The sequence below is a fragment of the Convolutriloba macropyga genome, chromosome 6, assembly GCF_964194025.1.
Source record: "Convolutriloba macropyga chromosome 6, txConMacr16.3, whole genome shotgun sequence".
Classification (NCBI taxonomy): domain Eukaryota; kingdom Metazoa; phylum Xenacoelomorpha; order Acoela; family Convolutidae; genus Convolutriloba; species Convolutriloba macropyga.
In genome coordinates this window covers 52,368,203-52,390,995 of record NC_134473.1, presented here as the reverse complement: position 1 = coordinate 52,390,995, position 22,793 = coordinate 52,368,203, and the positions used below count along the sequence as shown (strand labels likewise).

Below are 22,793 nucleotides of genomic sequence, written 5' to 3'. Positions count from 1 at the left end.
GTTTATCAGTTGAAAGTACTCAAAGAGGCCTTCAGTTACGTTTTGGACTTAACTGACGTCTCGTCAATTGTAAGTAACAGCCTGCAACTCTTTAATTCATTTTTTTTCCAATTTGAAATCGAAATTACTATTGCTCAAAGCTGATTGAACTATGTCGTAGTAGCTGTACTTTGGTTTTTTAAACGCCGTTGACATCGTAAAAAGGTTTATAGATTCGGACAACGTGACAAATTGGAATGAAAGAGCATATAATTTTCGAATACATTTTAAAATCGGAGTGGCTGAATAATCTGTGTAACCGTAAAAGAAGTAAGAAAGAAGATAAATTATAAAGACTGTGGAATTATACGAATTAAATTTCACTATTCGACAGGGGAAAGTTATATCTAACAAAAATATAGTCATCCTTTCAAAATTGAGTCTTTACTATTCTCTATAGGCGCCTCAGGAGTAGAGAAGTAAATTGATCAAACGAGGGAGGAGAGAAAAGCTGATCTGATCAGAGCTGTGACTTGTTCTGCTTCACATAAGAGTATGTGCCACTGTATTTGAGATCATACTTCCTCTCAAGTTCGTCGGATTCCTGAGGTCCACGACTGAAAAATCATTTGATATCTTCATTCATGTTTTTCAAAATTGCTGCCGTGTTGCCCAAGTTTATAAAATTTCAGATCACCTGTCAGCTCATCACCGGACGAGTTTTAGTTCTGTGAAAAAAGCGTAGAAGTAACAGCTATGCAATGCACTCGCTGTAAGTCAATAATAGCCAAAAAAGAACCTTTAAGCAGAATGACATACAAAAAAACTACAATTGCGTGTATGTGACAGATAGTCGGAGCCAAAATAATCCATGTCGAAAGCAAAAATAGTGCAATGGCATCATACCTTCCAAATATGTACTCTACAGGAGTGGGTTTCCTCGAGTCAATTTCCTTCAACAGTGGTGTGAATATCCTCCACGCTTCTTTCAGCTCGTCGCTGTAAACACACAGATTTTACTGATAAAAATGACAGCAAACATTTGACTACCTCTTTGCGCCGTCATTAGTTTTGAAAAAAATGCCCTGAGAAGAAAGACCATTAATATAGAACAAACAATTTGTAAAAATAATGCTGTAAAGTTGATGACCCATGGGAAAATACAAACAACCAAAATATGAGTAAAATGAGCTCAAACAAATGAAATGGGCAACCAAAAAATCAAGTCGAAAAACAGAAGTCCAATATTAGCATGTGAACAAAAACCCCTATAGAGACAGTGAGCTTTTATCGAAACCTCGTTTTCTCACTCAATTTAAAATTTACAGTACAAATTTTACGCCGCGAAACAGTTCGGGTTTTCGCTCAATTTCTTGCTTGGACCTGAGCAAATAATAACAGCTCATTATTTTAAAATCACGAGGCACAAAAAAATCAAAAACATTATAAATCACGAAAAACTCGGATTCGCCTAAAAACAATAACCTTTAATAATTAGCTAAAAGCACAAATCATCAAAACAAATAAAATAGCCGGAAGAATTCCGAAAAGAACTCGAAGTAGAAAATTGCCAGACATAACTGACATAATCAACCTCCTGCTCAATAATGCTAACCATTTTAAATCAAACACGGATAAATTAACAACGGAATATTATCTTACAAGAAAAAATGATTAAACAAAACCGACTTGCTCTCAAACGACCAGCGAGCGATTGGCTTCGTCAGTGGCTAACCACGGTTTAGTGAGGCTAGCTTTAGCGTAATTGAAGGGGCGTGATGTGAGCGCAGCGAGGTGGGGGAATGGGCAACATTGAGGGGGGGGGGGAATCAACGGTGGGAGGGGGCTTTCGGTTGCACGGGGCCTTACGGCCTGAACGATATGCAGGGGTGGGAATTGGGGGGGGGGGGGGGGGTGAAATGAGAGTGGGCTGATGTTTGTGTTGTGTGTGTGTGTGTGTGTGTGTGTGTGTGTGTGTGTGTGTGGGGGGGGGGGGGGGGTGATCAACCTCTATGAACAGGCCTTCACCATAAGTATAAGTCTCCAAAACAGTTTCTGTTAAAGGCTCTAAGAGCACTTAATGCCCGCTTAGTGCTACCTGTTTATCCTATTTTTGAGGACGAAAATTTAAATGGGTCAGACTAGTTTTCATTCATTAACAGACTGCCAACTGACACACAAATCAACAAATATCCTTCAGTTGCAGAAACCTGAAGGGAAAATAAATGAAGGACAAAATTTAATAATCTCTATAGAACTCACAAAAAAACAATATCCACAAAAAACTTAAAATTTTCTTCCCAACCACTCGTTTGAGAAAAAGCTAAAGTGAAAATTGATTTTTGAACTTTTAATTACATGTAGTTAGACAAGCTCCTATTCCTTAATGAGAGGATACAGGGGGTAGTATCAATACCAATTGCCATCAGAGATGGTAACTAACACTTGAGAACAAAGTTGCAGTAGCGGGCATCTAAAACTGTGCTTCATTGGGCTTATTCCATTTCTAATTCTGATTTCATTTTTATAATTGCTTTGCTGAGCATCTGCTGTTTAAAAGCACCATGTTGAGCAGAATGAGCGACGAAAGAAACTAACCTAGAGAAGTCACAAAGATTTCACGCAAAATGTCGAGGAAATCGAGATTTCACGCAAAATATGAAACGATTCCAGGAAGTAAAAAATAGGAGCGTAATAATAGCCCGCGGAGAAGATGAGGGCGGCTACTAAAAATGCAAACGAATTTTAAAAAGAGGAAAAATAAAATTTGTATTATTTATTTCAGTGAAATTATTTACTTGTCAAACCTTCAATGGCACCTTTCAGGAGCGAAACCAATAAAATACCTCTAAAGTAAAGGTTGAACATGAAATTACTACGAGAAGCACAAAATCAAGAAATATGAAGAATTTCCAAAAAAAGACGAAAATTGTCCAAATTTTGATTATACTTACTCTATTAACTTCAACAATAACCACTCAAAACTAATATCATTTGAATCAAAAAGCAGCCAACACAACTAGAAAAAGTAACATGAACAACAAAAATCCTCAAATGCTAAAAATTAAAAATCGACGAATAAAGAAATTGATAAAAAAGTGTCCAATATGACATAAATGGTTTAAAAAAATGCTCAAATAGAATCTAGAGATTATTTGCTTCAGATGATAGAAAATGCTTCCAAGAGCACTATTACTAGTTTAGATAAATGATACAAACACCTTTAACTGAGGAATTAGTTTTAACTGAAAACCTGCTCTGAAAATGCCGCACAATCGAAAAATCATCGCTCGCTCAGCAAAAACTATGATATTTTGACATCTACTTTCCTCGTTCGCTCTTTCAAAAATGCAATATCAACAGAAAATCACTCTTTTCTCTGTGCTCTTCAGCCTTTCGAACTATATACTTTGTTTCCTGGCATTTCACTTCATGTTTTGAAGTCACTGCAACAAAATTGCCGATGAATCAAGACGTTCCACCAATACTCCTCTTTGAGACCGTAAAAACAACGAATTCAAATGACCACAGAAAAATCAGCCCAGCAAAAAGGAATAATTTATTAAATTTTCATAATACATGTAGGCAGAAAAATGGAAAACTTTCTCGCATAATATCAGGCCAGCCATAACTTTTCCTCATATTTCTAAAGAAAAACTTGCCTTGTACTGAAAACAAATCCAAAAACAGCTGGCAGATTGCCAAAAAAAGCGCGGCGATAGCTTCGTACATTTAGAGTTTCAAAAAAACTGACCAAAAATGAAATTGTTAGTCTTCTTATTTGCTGAGATAACTTATTCCTGATTTTATTGACTGCTATTAAATGATCTTCACTTAAATTGACATATACTCGGTTGACCTTGTCTCCTTGAATTAAGGTAAAGAAAAATTATTTTGAGTGAGGAAAGTCATTTTTAAGAGTGAAGTAAGTCACGTGTATACGAAAACTTAATCAAGCGAATGAAAAAAAATCATCACTCCACTGAAAGTGAAACTCGCACTTCAGTCAAAACTGCATAATTATTTCACAAAAAGCAAATTCTAAGTGACAGAGACGTCATATAAGTAAAATCTTGACAAACTAAAAAACTAGGAGCAGGCCAATTATAACAAACAGGGATCAATTTGCGCGATTGATCAATTGGGACAATGAAAAATACTACGAGCAATAGATTGCTATTCAGTTATATAAATAAATGCATCAAATAAAAAACCGATAGATTGATGAACTAGATGCGAAGTAGGTTCATCTGACGTAGATAATAGCGTAGGTAATTAAACAGTCTTTCACCAGCCTTTAATAATCAGTTGTCCTTCATTGATCTTGCGTGACTAGAGATAAAAGGCCTTGCCATTAACGAGGCTATGTCAGAAGACAACAAAAATACCAATACGAGCAAATCTAAAAAAGGCTGATAATTTTTTAAAGTAGAGTCAAAGTTTTTGAAAAGTTCAGATTATTTGAAACCGTTAAATAGCGTCACATATGCCCCATTATAGAGCCATCGAGACCTGCCAGTAATGAGACGAAGTGACAGGAGAACAAAATTAACTACAAATCTGTGTACGACCCAAAAAAAAATTAGTGATAGTTTTTGAAAACAAGTTGTGACAAAGTAGTTAAAACCTTTACATATAAATTAATATTACTAAATAGGTTCCATCGGGCCTCATTAAAAAGTCAAGGAGGCCAGTCATTAATGAGGTTAAGAAACATAAAAAGAAAATACAACATAACCGACTAACGTCTGGGGGCTGATGGGGGGGCAACACTGGGTTGGGCTCTAAGAGCACTTAATGACCGCTGGGTGCTACCTGTTTATCCCGCTTTTGAGGACGAAAAGTCAAAAGCGTCAGACGAAAAATCGGTCAAGCGAAAAATCGCATAAAAAAGACCGACAGGACTAAAATAATTGCTACAAACTTCGTTTGAGAGCAATTAAACACAACTAAAAAAATCATAGATATTTTTAACACAAACGCTGTCTAAGTCAAAACCATAAACTATACATTGATGAATTCAAAACAACAACCACACATTAATAAAACATAAACCTACTAACGTCGGAAAAATTGCTGAATGACAAGCGGCCCAGTTCAATTCAGGGGCTGTAGCTTTAATTTTTCTATATGGGTGAGAAAACATCATGAGACGGTAGGATTCGAACCCCGACCTCCTGAGTCCCTTTCCGTCATCTCGACGTAGGTATAAACTACTCGGCAATCAAGGCCTTGTCATCGAGTCAACAACAAACTTTATTTCGGAGTAAGAGCAATACAAATCACTCGAAAATCAAGAACTGTGTGAAAAAGTCACTTGAGAAGTCAAAGATTATTATAGAAGAAATCAGCAAAAACGGCCAAGAAAAAAAATGCTCAAAAAAAGACACACAAGTTTACAATGATTTCTTCTGAATGGAGAGCAATTAAACACGAGCATGACCTGAAACCAATGCCAAAGCAATTCAGGAGAAAAACAGCAAAAGTCAAATTACCGCAGGTGAAAAAAATGACAAACAAATCTGTTTAAACAGCAATTTTCCACTCCATTGTAAAAGCAGGTTGAAAAAATTTTACTCCAAAATTTTCCATTCGTTTACTACTCCAGCCTGAATTAAATTATCACTCTATTATTTTACAATGAATGCAAGAAATATGAAAAAAGACCAAACAAATCTAAAAATACAGTACATTAATACAATCCAAAATTTTTGAACTGTAAAAGCCCAGAGAATATCAAAACTAGCTCAATATCGCAGCTAATAAAAAACTTGAAAATGTTAAAAAAACAACCTTATTATTGTTATTATAGTGTAATGAAGGCTTTTCAATTAAAAACAACTTGAATCAATAATAGAGCCGACAGATTGCCGGAATAGTTAGATTTACGAAATGTAGAATATATATGGCAACACAGAGAATTCAGTTGACGGTGCAACTTGTGATACCCATTTAAGTTTTTTTCATAACATTCAGAATGCTCAGGACATTAAGGTCAACATGTTTTACTATTAAAAGTCTTTTTCATTTAGAAATCCTTACTCACCTTGAAAGGGTTTAGAACAACCTTATCTGGCTCATAATTAATGTTAAAGAGTTATTCGCAAAAAAAAAATATGACAAAAAACGCTTCTCATTTTAAAAATCAAGTTGAAAATGACGACACGCTCATAAAAGCAGCAAAAGAGCGGCATGAACGTGTGAACAAAACCGCTCTTTCGGGGTTTGCGGCGTGAACAATTGTAAGGCCAAAAAGACCGTCGAACAACGAAGCCAAAACAACCACAACGATAGAGCTTGGCTCAATTGCTTACTTTTTCAAAAATTGCAGCATGCACAAATTATTGACTTAAAGAAAGCCCCCCCCCCATCAATACTCCAAGCAGCAAAGAAACCAATAAAGGTTAATGATAGCTCCACTCAGTTATCTGGGTTATTAATGAGATATTGACTGAACTAAGTGACAAAATACCTCACCTTCGTACAAAGCTAGATTGATTTCCACAATACACATCCCAGAGTAGTCTCTCATATGCATCTGGGAACTTGTGACCCTGGAATCTCTCGGTCAGAGTTAGATCAAGCTCTGTCTCCTCCAACTTGAATTCCATTCCTGGAGTCTTGGTCATGAGTTTAGCATAGACTGCCTCGTTCGGCTGTACCCGAAACACCAACTCATTGCGTTGACATTTTTGAGAAAAGATATCACCTTGCGCGTCCTTGAACTGGAGTCGAATCTACAGCCAGAATCGAAAAACGAACTAACATCTGAGATTATGATGATATTTAACTGCACTCGCTATAACACATTTGGTTGCACGAGTGAAAAACTGTAGAATCCACAAGAAGGCTCGTACAAGTCAGCAGCCCACTAATTCAAGAGCTTATCAATTTTCCTAACGTACAATCAACGTTATCATTTTGTATCTTCTAAAATATCCTGGTATATTCTTAAAATGTCATGTTGAGGATGGGGGTAGTCGGAACGAATTCAGAAGAGTTTTCTCACCTCAGCTTTCCTCTCATTGAGACCTTTTCCCGCCTTGATGATAAAAGGCACTCCCTCCCACCTGTCGTTCTTTATATGCAAAACAGCAGTCGCAAATGTTGGCGTGGTTGAACCCTTGGGCACTGTGGGGTCATCCAGGTAGCCCTGGTAAGCCTCAGAGTCCTCTGGTTTGGTCTTGTCACCTACGTACTGTCCCAGCACTACATCCTCCATCACTATTGGTTGGACTCGTTTCAGAACTTTAACCTGCAATACTCAATTTTCGAAAAATTTCTAGCTATCAATTAATTCTAGCGATCAAAGTTCAAGTGAAAGTATTGAATTGAAATGTGGGCAATAATGGGAAAAAGGGCAGCTGAGAACAGTCCGGTGTAGGCTAATCCTGTATCGCTGCCACTACGCTGAAACATTTTTGTTAGAATTTAAGCATGCCTCTACCACAACTATGCGCTGTAAATGGGAGTATTGGAGCACTCTATTGACCCAACTCTTGGGAGTAAAATGGCGCAAACAGGTGCAAACGCAGAATTGAGTTCAGCTATAGCAAATTCTGAAAGAGCAACAATCAGACAGTCAAGCGTAAAAGTAACTTCACAAGTAGAATAGGTCGGGCAAAAGTGCACTTACACCCCATATTAGATATTAGTCCAACACGAACAGATCTATTTGAATACATCCTGTTAAAATTGTATCAGCAAAAAACCTATTAGATCTTTTTTGCTTTTCTTTTGTAAAAATCACGATAGTGTTACTATTCGAAACCAGTTCAGTTGTTCAATTGAAGTTAAATTTGCGAAAAATGGGAAGGTGAAGGAAAACTTCCTTTTAAACATCATTGAATAGTGACAGCACAATCACATTTTCACACTCACACCTAAATCAGTACTCGAGATTAAACGTTTCAAAAACATTACCATCCCCTGGCACCTGAAAATGTTCACATAACCCTCTAACTTCGGGCGAACTGATCTCAAACGGGTGAAGAGCAGTTGTCTTTGGTAATAGGCAGCCTACACTTAAGGTATCGTGCACTCCGAGATGTGAATAAAACTTCGCAAAGAAACTTTTCACCTTGAAGCTAAGCTAATCACCATAGGTTATCAATTGCTGTAGAGCAGAGACAAACTAATATGGGCCTCGTGAGGTGAGGGGAGGGGTGTGACGTGTCCTACTTTGGATAGGGATGAGGGATTAATATCGGAAGAAAACTGCTCAAAATTCCCTGTGGACCTTGAGTATGCCGAGCAGTTCCTACTTACTGTGTATTAGTAACTACGCTACTGCAAAAGTCCAATTGTGAAAGAGAGAAGTCAGCGTTCTAAAGCAGAAGTCAATGCTTGAAAACAAAGTTCAAAAGTTGAAGTCATGAACAAACTTGCGTCAGCTAAAAAAACCTGTAGAATCTCAAAATCCTCTTCGAGTCGTAAAAGACTAACATGTTTACAAAAATTGCTGCACTATGTGTTCGAGAGCCATTTAAAACAGACTAAATAACTAATTGAAAAACAGCATAAATTGGTCAATTCGGACCTAATTGCAACTGAAAAAAATTTTCAATGAAAAACTGAGGAACGGACCTTGCACTCTGCACATATTAAATCTCACCAACCAAGTTACTTATATCAGTAATAAAGTTTGAGATAGTGCTCCTAAAGGGGGTTTGTAGGAGCAGGTACGTGTGTGAGGACTAGGTGGGGATGGGTGGTAGGTGTGGAAGAAGAGTTTGGATTAAAAACAATCGAAAAAAGCCAAAACGGTCAAACCTACTCAACCTGGCCTCCATTTAACTTAAGTTAGTGCGTTGAAGTCACTTTTCTATCTGAGATAGCTCAATGTGAACTCTTATACTTTTAGATAAAAACGACTTAAAAACTTAATTCTCAAGAAAACAATTCACCATTTGAATTTTACTATCTATCAAAATAATTGCAAACAAAAAGGTTTCACTAAAACATCAATTCATAAAATAAACAATTTAAAAAATGAAAACATTAGGAGCACAGAGTCCAAGTGTGGAGGCAGGGGCATGCGGATAGATAGGTGAGCGCAGAAGAACCGAAAAAAAACAGTTGGGCCAAAACCTTCTCGGACTGGCTTTCACATTAATTACTTTGACCTTGTGCTGTCATGACAGTACAACTTAAATTGTTGAGAGTAAAGTCACTGTTGTTAGTGAGATATGCCAAGGTGACTCGTTTCGCTTTTGAGCTCAAGTGCCTGAACAAGAAAAAAAAACAAAAAATAAAGCAGAATCCCGTTGGCAACTCGAAGACTCGTACAAACAAAACTCGATGAAACGATGCACAAATTGATCAAACGATGCACAACGCAATGCAATCAAAATAAAAGACAAAATTTCCAGATTGCTAAGACTGCAATCGTAATTGAAAGAAGGGTAGGAAACAAATGACACAAAATAGCTAATTTTCTCAAATAAAAAATCCCGAAGGTGAGTGGTAAATCAATATTCAACTGCGCTTCGTAAAAGCCAATACTCCATTTTGAGTAACAGACTAACCGGACCAAATATTTTTTACCAAATTCGTTTGAGAGCAATTAATCACGAAAGCCGCTGTTTCAGTATATATCGTACACGCTCCAGGTTGGGAGGATTTAGTTGATAAAATTTAATGCACTTGATTGGATCCCAATGTCAATTGAAATTTCAATGTAACAATAGAGGATATTATAATCTGGTGGAATAATAGTGAGTCACCACGGCATTACGGGGTTGTACCGGTACCAAATTGTCGAGTAAAGTTACTCGTTTTTATTGTCAGATTTCACTTTTCCTATGTTCATACATTGCGCCTGTGAACATACTTTCGAACTCGGCGGACGAAAAGGTGATGCCCCATACGAAAATTCCAGTCAATTTTTTTCACTTTTAAACTGGAAGTTGAAAAGTGAAAACTGCTCTTCATGGCGAAATGTCTGACAGAAGCGCGCTCCGCAAATAAGTGTGCGACAGATTAATTGCAGTATAATCCCAGTATTACTAACCCCTCATTTTAGTAATCTTAAAACAAAATCGTAAAATTGAACGGCAAAAGGATTGAAATGATATGCCCTTACGCCCGAACGTAAGCACATTTAACATTTATTTGATCCTATTTTTGATTTTAAGGCTCTTAATTGCTTTGTAGAAACCACTTTCACAAAATTTAAGCGCTTTCCGCATTGAACGGAGGTCGCCACCTGAAAGCGCCAGCCACTTTCTTTGGAAGTAGACTTTTTCGGTCCTGGTAGACGCTTGTAATGGGAATAGCCGTTAGGGCCCAAACCTGGGGTTTACCAGAAAAAGGCTTCAAGGCAAAATCAAGAAGTTTCTAATTCTATTTTCACTCACTTTTTCTGCTCTAATGTCATCTGCTTCTAGAGAGGGTGGTTTCTCCATGGCCACCAGACAGAGCAGTTGAGTCATGTGGTTCTGCATCACATCCCTGATAATTCCACTGGGGTCGAAGTAGCCTCCCCTGCCTTTGGTCCCTATGGCCTCTTTGAAGGTCAGTTTCACTGCTTTGATTGACTGATTGTTCCAAATAGGCCCAAACATCTGATTACCGAACCTGAAATACCAGCTGTGAATCAATTTACAATTTTTATAAGAGGTTAAGAACATCGAAATTATTGCCAGAAGCAACTGCGATGCGATTGATACGCTCGCAAACTTGAAATATAGCAAGAAAATAAAAATCGATCATTGAAAATAGTAGCTAAAACAAAAGCAAGTGCTTCACTTATTTTATGTTGTTTTCAGACTCAAATTCATTTAAAATGTCAGTGATAATTAGTGCAATTTGCTGCTGTTCATAAATGTTCAACCAACAGCTAACCTGAGTACTAGCATGTTCTGTGCCATCTCCTTTCCAAGGTAGTGATCTATTCTGTACAGCTGCTGTTCTGTGAACAGAGAAGCCAGGTGCTTTGATAGAATGTCTGAGGATTCTAAGTCATGTCCGAAAGGTTTCTCCACCACTATTCGAGTGAAGCCTCTAAATATAAAGCACCACATTGCAATGTTTTCAGCCAACACCTAATTTACCATTGCGACGCTGGTCGAAAATTCCGCCACAATTAAGCAGCTGAGTGAGAATCCAGTATTAAAGACCTAATAATTAAAAACTGAGCAAAAAAACCACTTAGTTCGGTGTACTTTCTAGCTAAACTGTGCGTTAGGAAGGCAATGATTAGCGCACGCAACTGAATTTGAATCTTTGATGGACAGCTGTCAAGAAATAATGCGCAAAAATTCAAATCGATCAGCCGAAAAAACGCGTATAGCATATAGCAGAAAAAAAACACGACAAATGTAAACTGAGCGGCAAAAGTAAGCAGGTCAAAATTTACAGCGCAAAAACAATCCAATACAAAGGTCTTGTCATCAGTTAAAATTCACATTTGCAAGTAATCCTCTTTGTCAGAACTCGTAAAAAGATATGAATAGCCAACAAGGAGGCTCAGTATTGTGCGTTCGCACATAATGTTCCGAACCCGTTCATCCACATTTTCGGCTTAATTGTCTATCAAATGAAGGGATAGAAAACTTTCAAAAATTCAAGCATTCTTTTCGAAAAAAAACAGGTGAATTAAAAAAAAAATTGCTTTCAGGTCAAATCACTGTGGAAATTTTTTTTAAAAAACACGAGCCGTGGAGATTTGCCATTAATGAGAATATGAGACAAGAAAAACAACAAAATTAAATAACAACAAACATTAACATCCAAAATTCTATTTCTATTTGTAGAAAAACTTAATAACAAAGACTAAATAGGATCAGCTAAAACCTAAACTAAAAAATAACTAGTTCATTGTTCATAACTAAAAAAAGATATGAAACAAGTCCTTAAAGAGTCTCGGCAACAAAACGCCAAAAGCGGCTAACTTAAAAATTACGCTCATAATTTCCGAAAAAAATTGATTCCTAAGCAACAACCATTAGATATAAAGTGACAGCAGCTAAAAACTGAAATCAAAAATTGGGTTTGTTAATTCCTCTTAATGAGGCTTTTGACTCTTTTTTTTATCAGAATGTGTCCTACGTTTACAAACAGAACGTCAAATACAGACAAAAAAAACAAAAATTTCAATTCGAAAAACCAGTTTCGAAGCCGTTTAAACCATAATGAGTTCAATTATAACAATAGACATGTCAAAATTCGCATTCCTTTTAAGTCAGCAGTGTGATATGTGACCTGTTATTAATGAGATTAGGTAACAAATAGACACAAAAGCGCAGAAGATGCAAAGTTAAAAATTATTATTTTTTAAAACAGTTAATTTCAGAGTCATTAAAACAATCAGCAATAAATTAAAAATATTAAACAAGTTCATTTTTTTCTACATAGGAAGCCCTTGGGACCTGTCATTAATAAAAAAAGGTTAACAAAATAACGTCATATACAGACAAAACTTTTAAAAGAAATCGAAAAACCGGTGCCATACCCCTTATAACCAGAATCAATTCGCCGAAAAATTTAGATATGTTTAACTGCGCCTTTTTTTACACGAATATTACGAATTTTTTAAAAATATTTTTCAAAGTCATGAAAACCATCATGAAAACCAGCCAGCTATTATTCAAATCAATGAATAAGATCAAATATTTCTCCCAAAGCTAGTGAGATACTGTAAATAATCAATATATATCAAACGTTTACAACAAGAACCTCAAATAGACAAAAATTGAAAAAAATTGATTTTTTGGCAAAAAACGGCGTCGAAGCCGTCAAAACCATAAATTCACTTAAAAACTAATTTTATTCAATTCCGACATCCTGCAATGCCTCAAAAACGATATATAACCGGTAATTATTAAGACTGTGTAATAAAAGAAGGACAAAAACAAAACAAAAAATGCAAAGCAAAAAAATTTATTTTTGAAAACAATTTTTTTTCGAAGTCATGAAAATTTACCAGCTGTTAATTGAAATATTCAACTATGTTTTCGATTCTTAAAGCAAGCCACTGAGATCTGCCACTGAGGAGAATTTGTCATATGTTAGAAAAAGAACTTCAGATACAGACCGAAGTAAACAAAAAACAATTTGTTGCGAAAACCGTTGTCGAAGCTATTAAAACCATAATCCGATCACGAAAAAAAGATCTCTAGAAAAGGCGATCAAAGAAATTGAAAAAACTTCCAATAAATTCTTCTAAAAAACGATGTCAATACCGTTAAAACTACAATCCATTCCTTAAAATATTATCCGTTCAATTGTGCCTAATTTTGGAACATCAATAAAGTGATTAGAGTGACCTATCAACAATTTGATAATGTGACGAAACCATAAAAATAAACCTGAGAAATGAGCAGATGTCCAAAAATCCTTTTTTACGGAATTAGTAGTATCGAAGCCACAAAAACATTTTTCTCAAACTTAAAGCCGCAGTAGAGATTAAAGTTTAATCGAGTAGAAGTTGCATTCTCTCAGTGCTGATACTAAGCTAAAAGTTGACCAAAATAAGGAAAACAAAACAGTGGCAAAGCTCTACAATCCATTGTTTATTCTGAAAACAAACAATTTTTAAAGTCAAAACGGTGTTACGCAATAACCTTTAGCATGTTCCTCGTGGTGTTTTTGAGGTCAATATTAGGAGTAATTAACTTGAGTAGTCGTCATTGTACAAGGACTTATTTTGGATGTTTCGTAGTGCGATTTTCAGCGGATATAATTTGAATAAAGTTATCTGGTAACAGGTTTTTAATGAGCGCTTCAGATGCGTGATATCCACTAATTGCCTTGTATTTTAGTAGCTTACTTCGAGTTATTTTAGCCATTAGGAAGCCTGTTATAACTTAGCGTTTTATAAAGATTTTCCAGTTCAATCTTTAATTATTTTAATGAAATTAATGAACAATATCCAACGATAAGTTTTAGAAGTTTCATGGAAGCTTTCAGAGATTGTTATCAACTGATCGTCAGGCTGGTTCGCCGATGTTCTGGTGATCGAGGGTTCCGCAGGGCTGTACCTTGAGTTGTATTGCTCTTTCGCAAATATTTCCTGATCTACAAATTGGGAAATTTCCTGCTTTTGTACGTCCCTTGATGTTTGTTAAGTACATAAACAAATTCCGTATTAGCACCTACTTTATCAGAATAATTACTTCACCATGAACATAGTTTCTCACGAGGTTATGTACCAAATATGCGAATTCATCGTCAGGGAACTCAAAAAGGTAAACATAAGAGGCTTTTAGGTACTTAATATGCTTATGAGTAAACCGTCAATCTGCGGTTGTTTTTAGTAAACATATACAAAAAAGGGGTTACAGGCATAGATGGAAATACTGGCTAGATGTGGCCTTGAGATCTATCTGAATATGAACTAAATTATAGCACTTTATATGGATATTTAAAGGAAAAACATGACGTAATTATGAGGCACGAAATAGGGGCGTGACAAACGGCAATAAGCTTTCGACTTATAAAAGTACAAACAATACTTGGAAATTGTTTATGAAGCGAATTGGATCCGCGAATAGCTAGCCTTGATGTGAAGAATTCTGATCGGTAATGAACATAATAAAAGCAATAACCTCTTAAGTGATTAAAATCCGGATTAATTTTGGAATTTAGAATTCAACGATCAGGCCGAAACTAGCCCTGCTTTTACTGTTCGTTCATTAAGAACATGCAAGGTTCCTAGTGTAATGGATATAGATAATTTGACAAAAAAATTAATAATCAGAAAAATGATGCTGTTTGTACAATTATCGCGTTATAATAGCTAAAAACCGGCAATTTTCAAACCCTGCAACCTTTCGAAGAAAGAGGAGAAATAAACTAGCCCTCTCTTGAGGCAAAGCAATTTGTATCAGCATAATTTAGGTGTTCTTTTCGAGCAAATTTAAAGCAAAGTTGACAAAAGAAGCTTATTCTTGCAATTTTCGATGAAAAAAGGCTGATTTTTTGAAATATGTAGCGTATATTTGAGCCAAAAAAATAGATGAAAAATTTCATCAACACTTTTCAAGGTTTAGAAAATAAACCAACAACAATTTTTTAAAAACAATTTTAACATATTTTAGCAAAACTAACAAAAATAAAAGCAAAAAATTCGGAAAAAGTGAATAAAAGCAGCGGAAATCCGTCTACTATTCACAAAATTCTATACCTCGTCAAAACACTGACAAAAGCGAAAATCAAACACATAGCTGGCGGATTGCCAGAAAATAGCCGCAATAGCTTCGTAGATCTGCAGACTCAAAAAAGACACACCAAAAAAGAAATTTATTCTTTTCATTAAGGGCTGAGATGTTATATCTTGATTAAGAATCTGTAGACGAGATTGCTGCCTCTATTAGCTGCTCTCAAATAGCGTTTACTTAGAGTGACACCAATTGCTTGACCTTATCTCCTTGACTTAAAGTAAACAAAAGTCAATTTCAAAGTTAGGAAGTGATTTTTGAGTGAGGTTAGTCAAAGGAATGGGAGTAGATATGAAACTATCACAACCGAACATGGGACTATAAATGGCTATACGGTGTCGTGACAAAACAGTCCCAAATTGAAAAATTCCCAGACAAAACAATCAAAGAAAAAAAGTCCAATGAAAGCAGAGAAAATAGTCCCAGACAAAACAGTCCCAAATAAAAATCGAAACTTTTGTAAATATAATCAACAAACAATTAACAAACTATATCTACGAAGTTTCAAAACACATAATTTAGTTTAGAAAAATGGTGTAATAAGCTTAACATTTCTTCAATGACATTGCAACACAAAATTCTGTTCAATACCTAAATATACTCGGATAAATGTACTGTTCAAAAAATATACTCGGAAAACATCGATAAGTTATATAAAAATTTGATTCATCTGCGAGTTTTTCAGAGTCGATATTGTGCTCTCGAAAAGTTTTTACTTACAGTTTAGGGTCAAAATTCAGAAGTCACGGAATCAACGCGGCAGAAAAAAAATATGTCGCTCAGCATTAAAACTTAGTTTCAAACGCAATTTTTTTTCACCGTTGGCTTCAGGTCGAAACGACAAAGTGAAACTCCGGTTTCAAAAAGTTGGTGGAATTTCAACGAAACCAACGAAAGCCCAGTAATAGTCGATATAGCTATGGCCTTCGCAGTTTTTCAAAAAACAGTTTTGTTTTTCCAACAAACACTTCAGCATTTTTTTTGTATGACTGTTCAAAATTTTAATACCCACCTGGATATCATTATCACAAATGAAAACATGTAAAAGTGCAATGAATACAAACACTCAATGCTCAGAAAAACCATTGATTATATTTGTGTAAATCTATACAGAACATTAGACATTAAACTAACTTGGGTGCCATACAGCACAGTTTGATATTAGACGTGACTGCGTCGAACACAGAGGGAGGTACAGCTAGATAGAAGACATAGTTGATGTCCCTTCCCCCTCCTATACTCTTCAAATGCTCCGACAGTTTCACAAATGAGGACACTTCGTCGTACTTGCCAGACATATAAGTGCTATTTGAGAAGAATGAGTCGAAAGCTTCTTCATCCTCAGCTGTTTTCATCTAAATAGTTTAGCTTTTCTGCTTTAGAGCTAAATTTCCCGTAACGAGCTACCATTGACAGAAAACAACAAATTAGTTTCGGCTCAAAAGCTGTTTACACACTATGCGACACTTAAAATTATCTACTCCAACGTGAACGTCGACTTTTGATGAATTAGCAACTTTACTTTCAATAATTCTAAGCTATCGGGACTTCCGAGTCAGACATATTAGATGGAAAAGAACAAAAAATTGCATGACGACAAACTTACTTTGTAATGAGGCTTCACGCCAGCTTTAATTTCCTCAATTGTCAGCTTCGAGCGAGCGTAGCCCACAAATTTGGAGTTGGACGGGAGAAAATCTCGTTTCAAGTTGCTGAAACAGAAAATAATGCTTCATCAAAGTAACCGAACTGTTCGCCCCATCAAAGCTGAAACCGCAAAGAACATTTGTACATCAAGTGATTTCAAGGCAGCCTCTATAACACTGAGAAGTTTTTCTTTCAAGCCAGTATATTGTTGTGAATTTATAATCAATTCAATGACATTCATGTAAGATAAAGTTAAGCTACAGCTGTTCCCTGTCCACATATTTGCACTGCAAAAAATCTCGTTCAGCTGTTTACTTCTGCGCAAAATTATTCAATTTAATGATTGTTGTAATTTTTTAATTGCCAAAAACTTGATACAGAAAAGCTTCTTCCCTTGATTTTTTTTAATGCGCAAATTTCTTTTGTAATGCGGTAACAATATCAAAATGGGTTTTTTTCGAACACGAATAGTTAAATTAATGCAAATCTTTGTTATCAAACTTGATTTGGAATCAAAAGTTATAGCTCATTAAAAGTTCAAATAAAGGACTGTTCGTTTTGTTGAAGAATTCTTCATTCTTCTCAACCGCTCTCTATAACATCAGTCCTGTACTCCTTAAATTTCAGAATTCTTCTCTTTTCAATCTTCATTGAACTCTTGAAAATTATTTATGTTCTCCCCGCACATTGGGTGAGACACTATTTACGTAAACGAAGGTCCCCTCTCATTGGGTGACACCTCTAAAATGACTCCACTCTTCTTGGAGATCCCAATGATTACCCAAAACAGAAGTTGCCCAAAAAATATTGCAAAACTCGGGGTTACGGGACTTGTGAAAGCAACATTGTAGCCGATCCTCCTACAACAGAAAATGACTGAGCCAGTCTATCAAAAGCGATAGCATGTCCTTGTGACTGATAATTCCTGCTGTCAGCTAACCGAGCTCTGCGCTTTAACGCTTTCTTGAGATTAATTAACAGACTGCCCAATGACTCCACAGAAAGAGGAAAAAAACAAAATTCCTTCCTCAGAGCACCTATTTTGGTGTTGTGCATACTTTCGCTCTTCGGCTACTTCAATCGCGTAACCACACTTCTTTGCCGCATAATTATAATGTTTGGTTGCAGTGGAGAAGTTACGGTGACGTCTAGAGCAGCTTCACAACCTGATTTCCATGAAGGCAGAAATATGTCGCCAGGGCGAGAAATGTTTCCAGCAATAAGGTTCCGTTTTTCGATGACTGGGGACAAGTTAGCTGCTGAGCAATACGGTCACGAATCCTGTCGTGCAGCGAAACTGCATCCCCACTTCCGTGACAGATGACGAGGTGGTCACCAAAATGTTTAGGGTCCCAGACCTGCAGTAAGGGCATTTTCTTTCATCTTCATAAACTGCAATCCCTAGTCTGTACTTGACACTAAATTGAAATTCACTGGGACAGATGGAGACCTAAGGCAAGAACTGGAGGTGCCGCAAGCCATGCGCCGGGTTGAGGCAAACAGAGTGATTGCATTCTTGCTTTTCCCCTGTTTGGCGACTGATTACTAAGCAGCTCAGAAAACTTTTCAGTATCTACAGCTTCTTGAGTTTCCTTCTGTGTGTAGGAAGTCAAGTTGAAAGGTTAAGGCTTGTAAAGAGTTCTTTAAAAACTCCACTATCTGAAGCGCTGTGTAATTTTGAGAACCAAGTAATCAGAAGCTAACAAGGAGCCCACATATGCGGCTGTATTCCTCTTGCGATTGTCGCACTCCGAGGACAGAAATGTTTATCGGCAAGGTTGACTGCTTCCATTCATTGTCACAGGTGACATTACCTATTATTTGATCTAACGCATCCCGTTGGCTGGAATCGAAGACTTTTAAAACATCGATCAGATCTCTTGTCGGCGTGTTAGTGCCTAGAGAGTAGACTAACTTTGGTGTCCCTAAGCAACAACGAAGTATGCCGAGAGCACATTGAGAATCAACCAGATAACTCAAATTCTCCAAGAACGACATAACCTTTTGAACACGTTTCTGCACGCAAGAAGAAACATTCTGGTGATCCGACAGAGGACCCAGTACTTCAAAACCAATGCCCATATTTCTTTTAACTTCTCGATCAACTGAGGGTAGATCTACGATTGACCAGAGTGCGCACTTGTCTTTCCTCAAATACAGACCCGTTGTTGGACCGTCATTGGCTAAGACAACGAGCGTAGTTCGGATTTGATCTGCGGAGCCTGCAACAAAACCATCGTCTAAATACCAAGTGTGCTGGATTTGGAACCGCGTCTCCTATTCTTTCTATAACAGGCCAGAACGTCAACGAAAAGAGAAATGGACGCAGGGGATCCCCTTGTTGAACACCCGATTCACTTTTAAGACTGGCGTTATTCAGTAGTGGAACATGCTGAGAGTAGCAAAAATTTGTGAAGGCTGCAATACCTGGCATGAAATCGCACGCTGCTTGCAGTAAGTGTGAACGCTTAACCGAAATAAAGGCATTTCGGAAATCAGTTTGAAGCACTCCTTCCTTAGAGTCAGCGTTGAGGATCTTTTCGTAAGTGATTTTTGCATAGTGGATAATTGCTTCCGCGCCTCCGCTGACTCCAACCCCTAGCTGAATGGAATCGAACAACTCAATTGCTTCTGATTTTGCTTCTTTCACTAAACATTTAGCAATAAAGCGCCTCAGGATTTCACTGACAGCTATTGGGCGTACTCCTCCTTTCTTTTTGGATAGAGCGGTGAGCGATGCTCTGCAGAGGTCTTTTGAAAAAAATACAGGGAAATTATCCCTGCTTCTAGTATTTACAAAACTTGTTATTGCTTTAAGGGCGGATTCAGAGTGGTCGGGAGCAGTACACTCTACTGCGTGCAATAGATGCTCTGAAAACATCCTGGAAGGACCAGCTGCAGTGTACCTGCTGAAAGTTTTCAATTGTTCAAAAACTATGTTATCGCTACATTGATACGCACTTGATGCAACATTATGAGGTCGGAGCAAGGTTGGAGGCGCTTCTTTGGGATGTAGCTCTTTTATTTCTTTCATAGTAGCTCTGCTATTAGGCGCAAATCCTTCAGATGACAGGATTTTTGCCGCGCGACCAAATTGTGCTTGCAAACTTGGACTCTTAGCTCTGCTGGCTAATTCTTCTATTCCGTTTGTGGAATTTTTTTGCTTGTTTCACTGAAAAAATTCTGTCCAAAGGTTTGCATATTCAACCGCATTCCATCGATCGATGCGATCAGAGAGCCGCTGATCCTGACTTCATTTATGCTTCTGACCTCCTCGGTTGCTCGCACGCAGGATGCACTTCGAAACTGAAAACAATTTCAGCCAATTTAGTTCGTCATCTGGTGTTTTGGCACAATCATCCAGGATGCTGGTCAGCAGTTTTGACCACTCAGCTCTAAATTTGACCGGAACGAAACGACATGTTGGAACATGTGAACTAACTATTGTCTATAAACAGGGCAGTTTCTTGTTCTCTTTCTGTATTGTTTGTTTCTCATCAAGCTGGTTTTGCTCACAGGACGCGAGGATTAGATCAATTTTATCCAAAATTTCTTTTGTTCAATTCTTTTTCGATTGTTCAAATTATGTTTGTGCTTCGAATAGGCCTAAATTTCGCATTGAGTTTTCTAACACGTGCATCTTATAGAGTTTATTGACAGTGTCGGGGATGAAAAGTTTGGTTCCTCTGGTGTTGTGTGGAATTGATCTTTTGCACTCAGGTCTTGAAAGTTTTGCATCAAACCAGTATTTGCATAACTGATGGGGACAGAGTCTTCAATGATGTCTCGTGAGCTTGCATTATCTTGAGACTGGAATTACAGACGAACACTATCGTTCAAAACAGTTTTTCTTAAATTGTAATTCATTTTTCGCATGTTCCAAACTGTATTTGACTCATCCGGGGGATTGCAAATCCTAAAAACGGGTGCTTTCCTGAACCGAAGGTTCTTTCGATAGCTACACTTTTGATCGTGTTGTTGTCGACCAGTACTTTTTTTTATGTCTTGCCTAGGAATTTTAAGGAAAAATTTTCTCTGTCCTCCCCGTTGTGGCTAATTCTGTTGCAGTACTCGACTGCTTTTTTTGAAATGTCACAGAATCCGCTGGCGCCTAATCGCATCTATCTGTAGGGGGTACCGGCGGTACGATGTTGGAGGGGGGGGGGGTGATCAAGAACAATCTCACCGGGTTTTGAAGCTCGGTCTTGAACTCACGAGGTAATTTACTTCAATAAGGTTGTTCCAATTGTTTAAGAATTCAATTTCGAGCTTAGCTTTCATCAACTCAGCAACTTAATTTCAACGCACGTGCTATTCCTTGAATACTTCAATGACAAAAATATTGAAAAGACAAAAGGAAAGTTTAGAAAGTACAGAATGCTATCAAGGCAAGCCCTAAAATATTTTTAGAAGCTGTAATTATTAATGCTGCGACCCGAGAGCACTATTTGGCTATCAGTAAAATTATGATAGTCATTTTTTGTTGATTACAAGTTGATTTAGCTATAAGTCATTACAGTTTCGAATACATGAAGAACGATAATTCGAGTATCGAAAAGCATTTGGTGGACCCACTTCGCGATTTCATCAATCAAAGAGGAACACGAAGCACTCAACAAAAAACTGCATAAACATAGAGTGGACGTCAATAGTAATGTAACGGGGCTCAAAACTAGAGAGAACCAATTGTATCATTAAACAAGAAAGTTAAAAGCTTTCAATGCCCCAATAATGTAATTGAAAAATAAATGCAAATGTGAAAGAGTGAATTTGTGCTTCTCAGTAGAGAAAGAATGGGAGACTGCGCACATCAATTTGAAGTTTGTCCTGCAACACTTAGTAACTGACAGAAACCAAAAACAATCGAACGGTTCAGCACAATTGTTCGAGTATTTTAGGTACTGTGACCAATTAATAAGATAGTTAAAAATCTTAAGCTGAAGATTGATCTCGTGTAAGCAAAAGGTGCTAATAGTACAATTAAACCAGAAAGTAATAACATGCAGGAAAAGTTGAGCCTTGCTTTGTGTTCAGCTTTGTGTTTAATATGAGAAAAAATTGAAAGTAGAGCATACTGTTTTCAGTTTCCTTCAAAGATGAAAAACAGAGAGACTTCGGTAGAACAGTTCTGATCGGAAGACCAAGAGAGATCGCAGATGATAGCGTTCACTTGCTCCATTTAATTCAACATCTCATGAAAAAAGAAGACACCGATTTTTTTAAAAAAAAAACGTCACCACTACTCCTCTTCGAGTCCTAAAAACAGAAAATGATAACGATTCTTCGAGTCTTTAAAATAGATCACCATAACTCATTGAGTAGCAGAAACCTCAAGAAAACCAATATTCTTCTTCGAGTCATAAACAAAACCAAGAGAAGGCGATAAATAGCTCCGCTCCGGTATCCAAGCTATTAAAACTCAGAAAAACAAGATCTTCCGGCCAAAATTGTTCAAACAGGCCACCAATTTTCTAGAGTACCTAATGAGACTTACCATAATGTCGGCCAGATTTTCTTTTTTGACAAATCCCCCTAAAATTCACAAAATATTAGCATAGGCGTTGAGTATCTTGTTTTCTAATCACAATTCGAATAGCTATTCTTACCGATGCTCCAACGAGAACAAAGATGGTATCAGCGTTGCCAGAACTCATAATATCGCCAAATTTTATCCAAATTGTAGAAACTATTTATCGATTGAATTAGTTAACAGACAAATAATGTGATAACGATTTTCAAATTAGCATAATTCAGCATAGAGCTAACAATAGAACGTGCTTTGATTTTGTATTGATTGTACTCGTTCGATTTTGAGGGTCGCAGTGAGCTTAGTTTCTGCTCACAATACCTCTAAAGTTGATCAAACAGTTGAACGACAAACTCGCAACCTGGTAGAACAGCTGTTTCTCTACTACAGAATAGCAGTTGAGCTGCCAGTCAACTGTAGCCAAAAACTAATTGAACAGGCTGAACTTTGCATAGAAAGGGCATTCAAGCTAATCTGAA

The 22,793-nt window shown here is 37.0% G+C and overlaps 1 protein-coding gene across 1 annotated transcript; it reads right to left on the bottom strand.

The window, feature by feature from the left end:
• Positions 1-310: 310 nt before the first annotated feature.
• On the bottom strand, positions 311-22,793 carry LOC142341746 (glucose-6-phosphate 1-dehydrogenase-like). The gene is made up of 10 exons (XM_075392924.1): positions 22,394-22,793; positions 22,282-22,319; positions 16,747-16,852; positions 16,275-16,495; positions 10,825-10,983; positions 10,338-10,557; positions 6,989-7,234; positions 6,457-6,716; positions 886-978; positions 311-596 (listed from the first exon to the last, which is right to left on the bottom strand). Exons 1-10 carry the CDS (start codon positions 22,439-22,441, stop codon positions 500-502), a joined length of 1,488 nt encoding a protein of 495 aa, XP_075249039.1. The 5' UTR covers positions 22,442-22,793; the 3' UTR covers positions 311-499.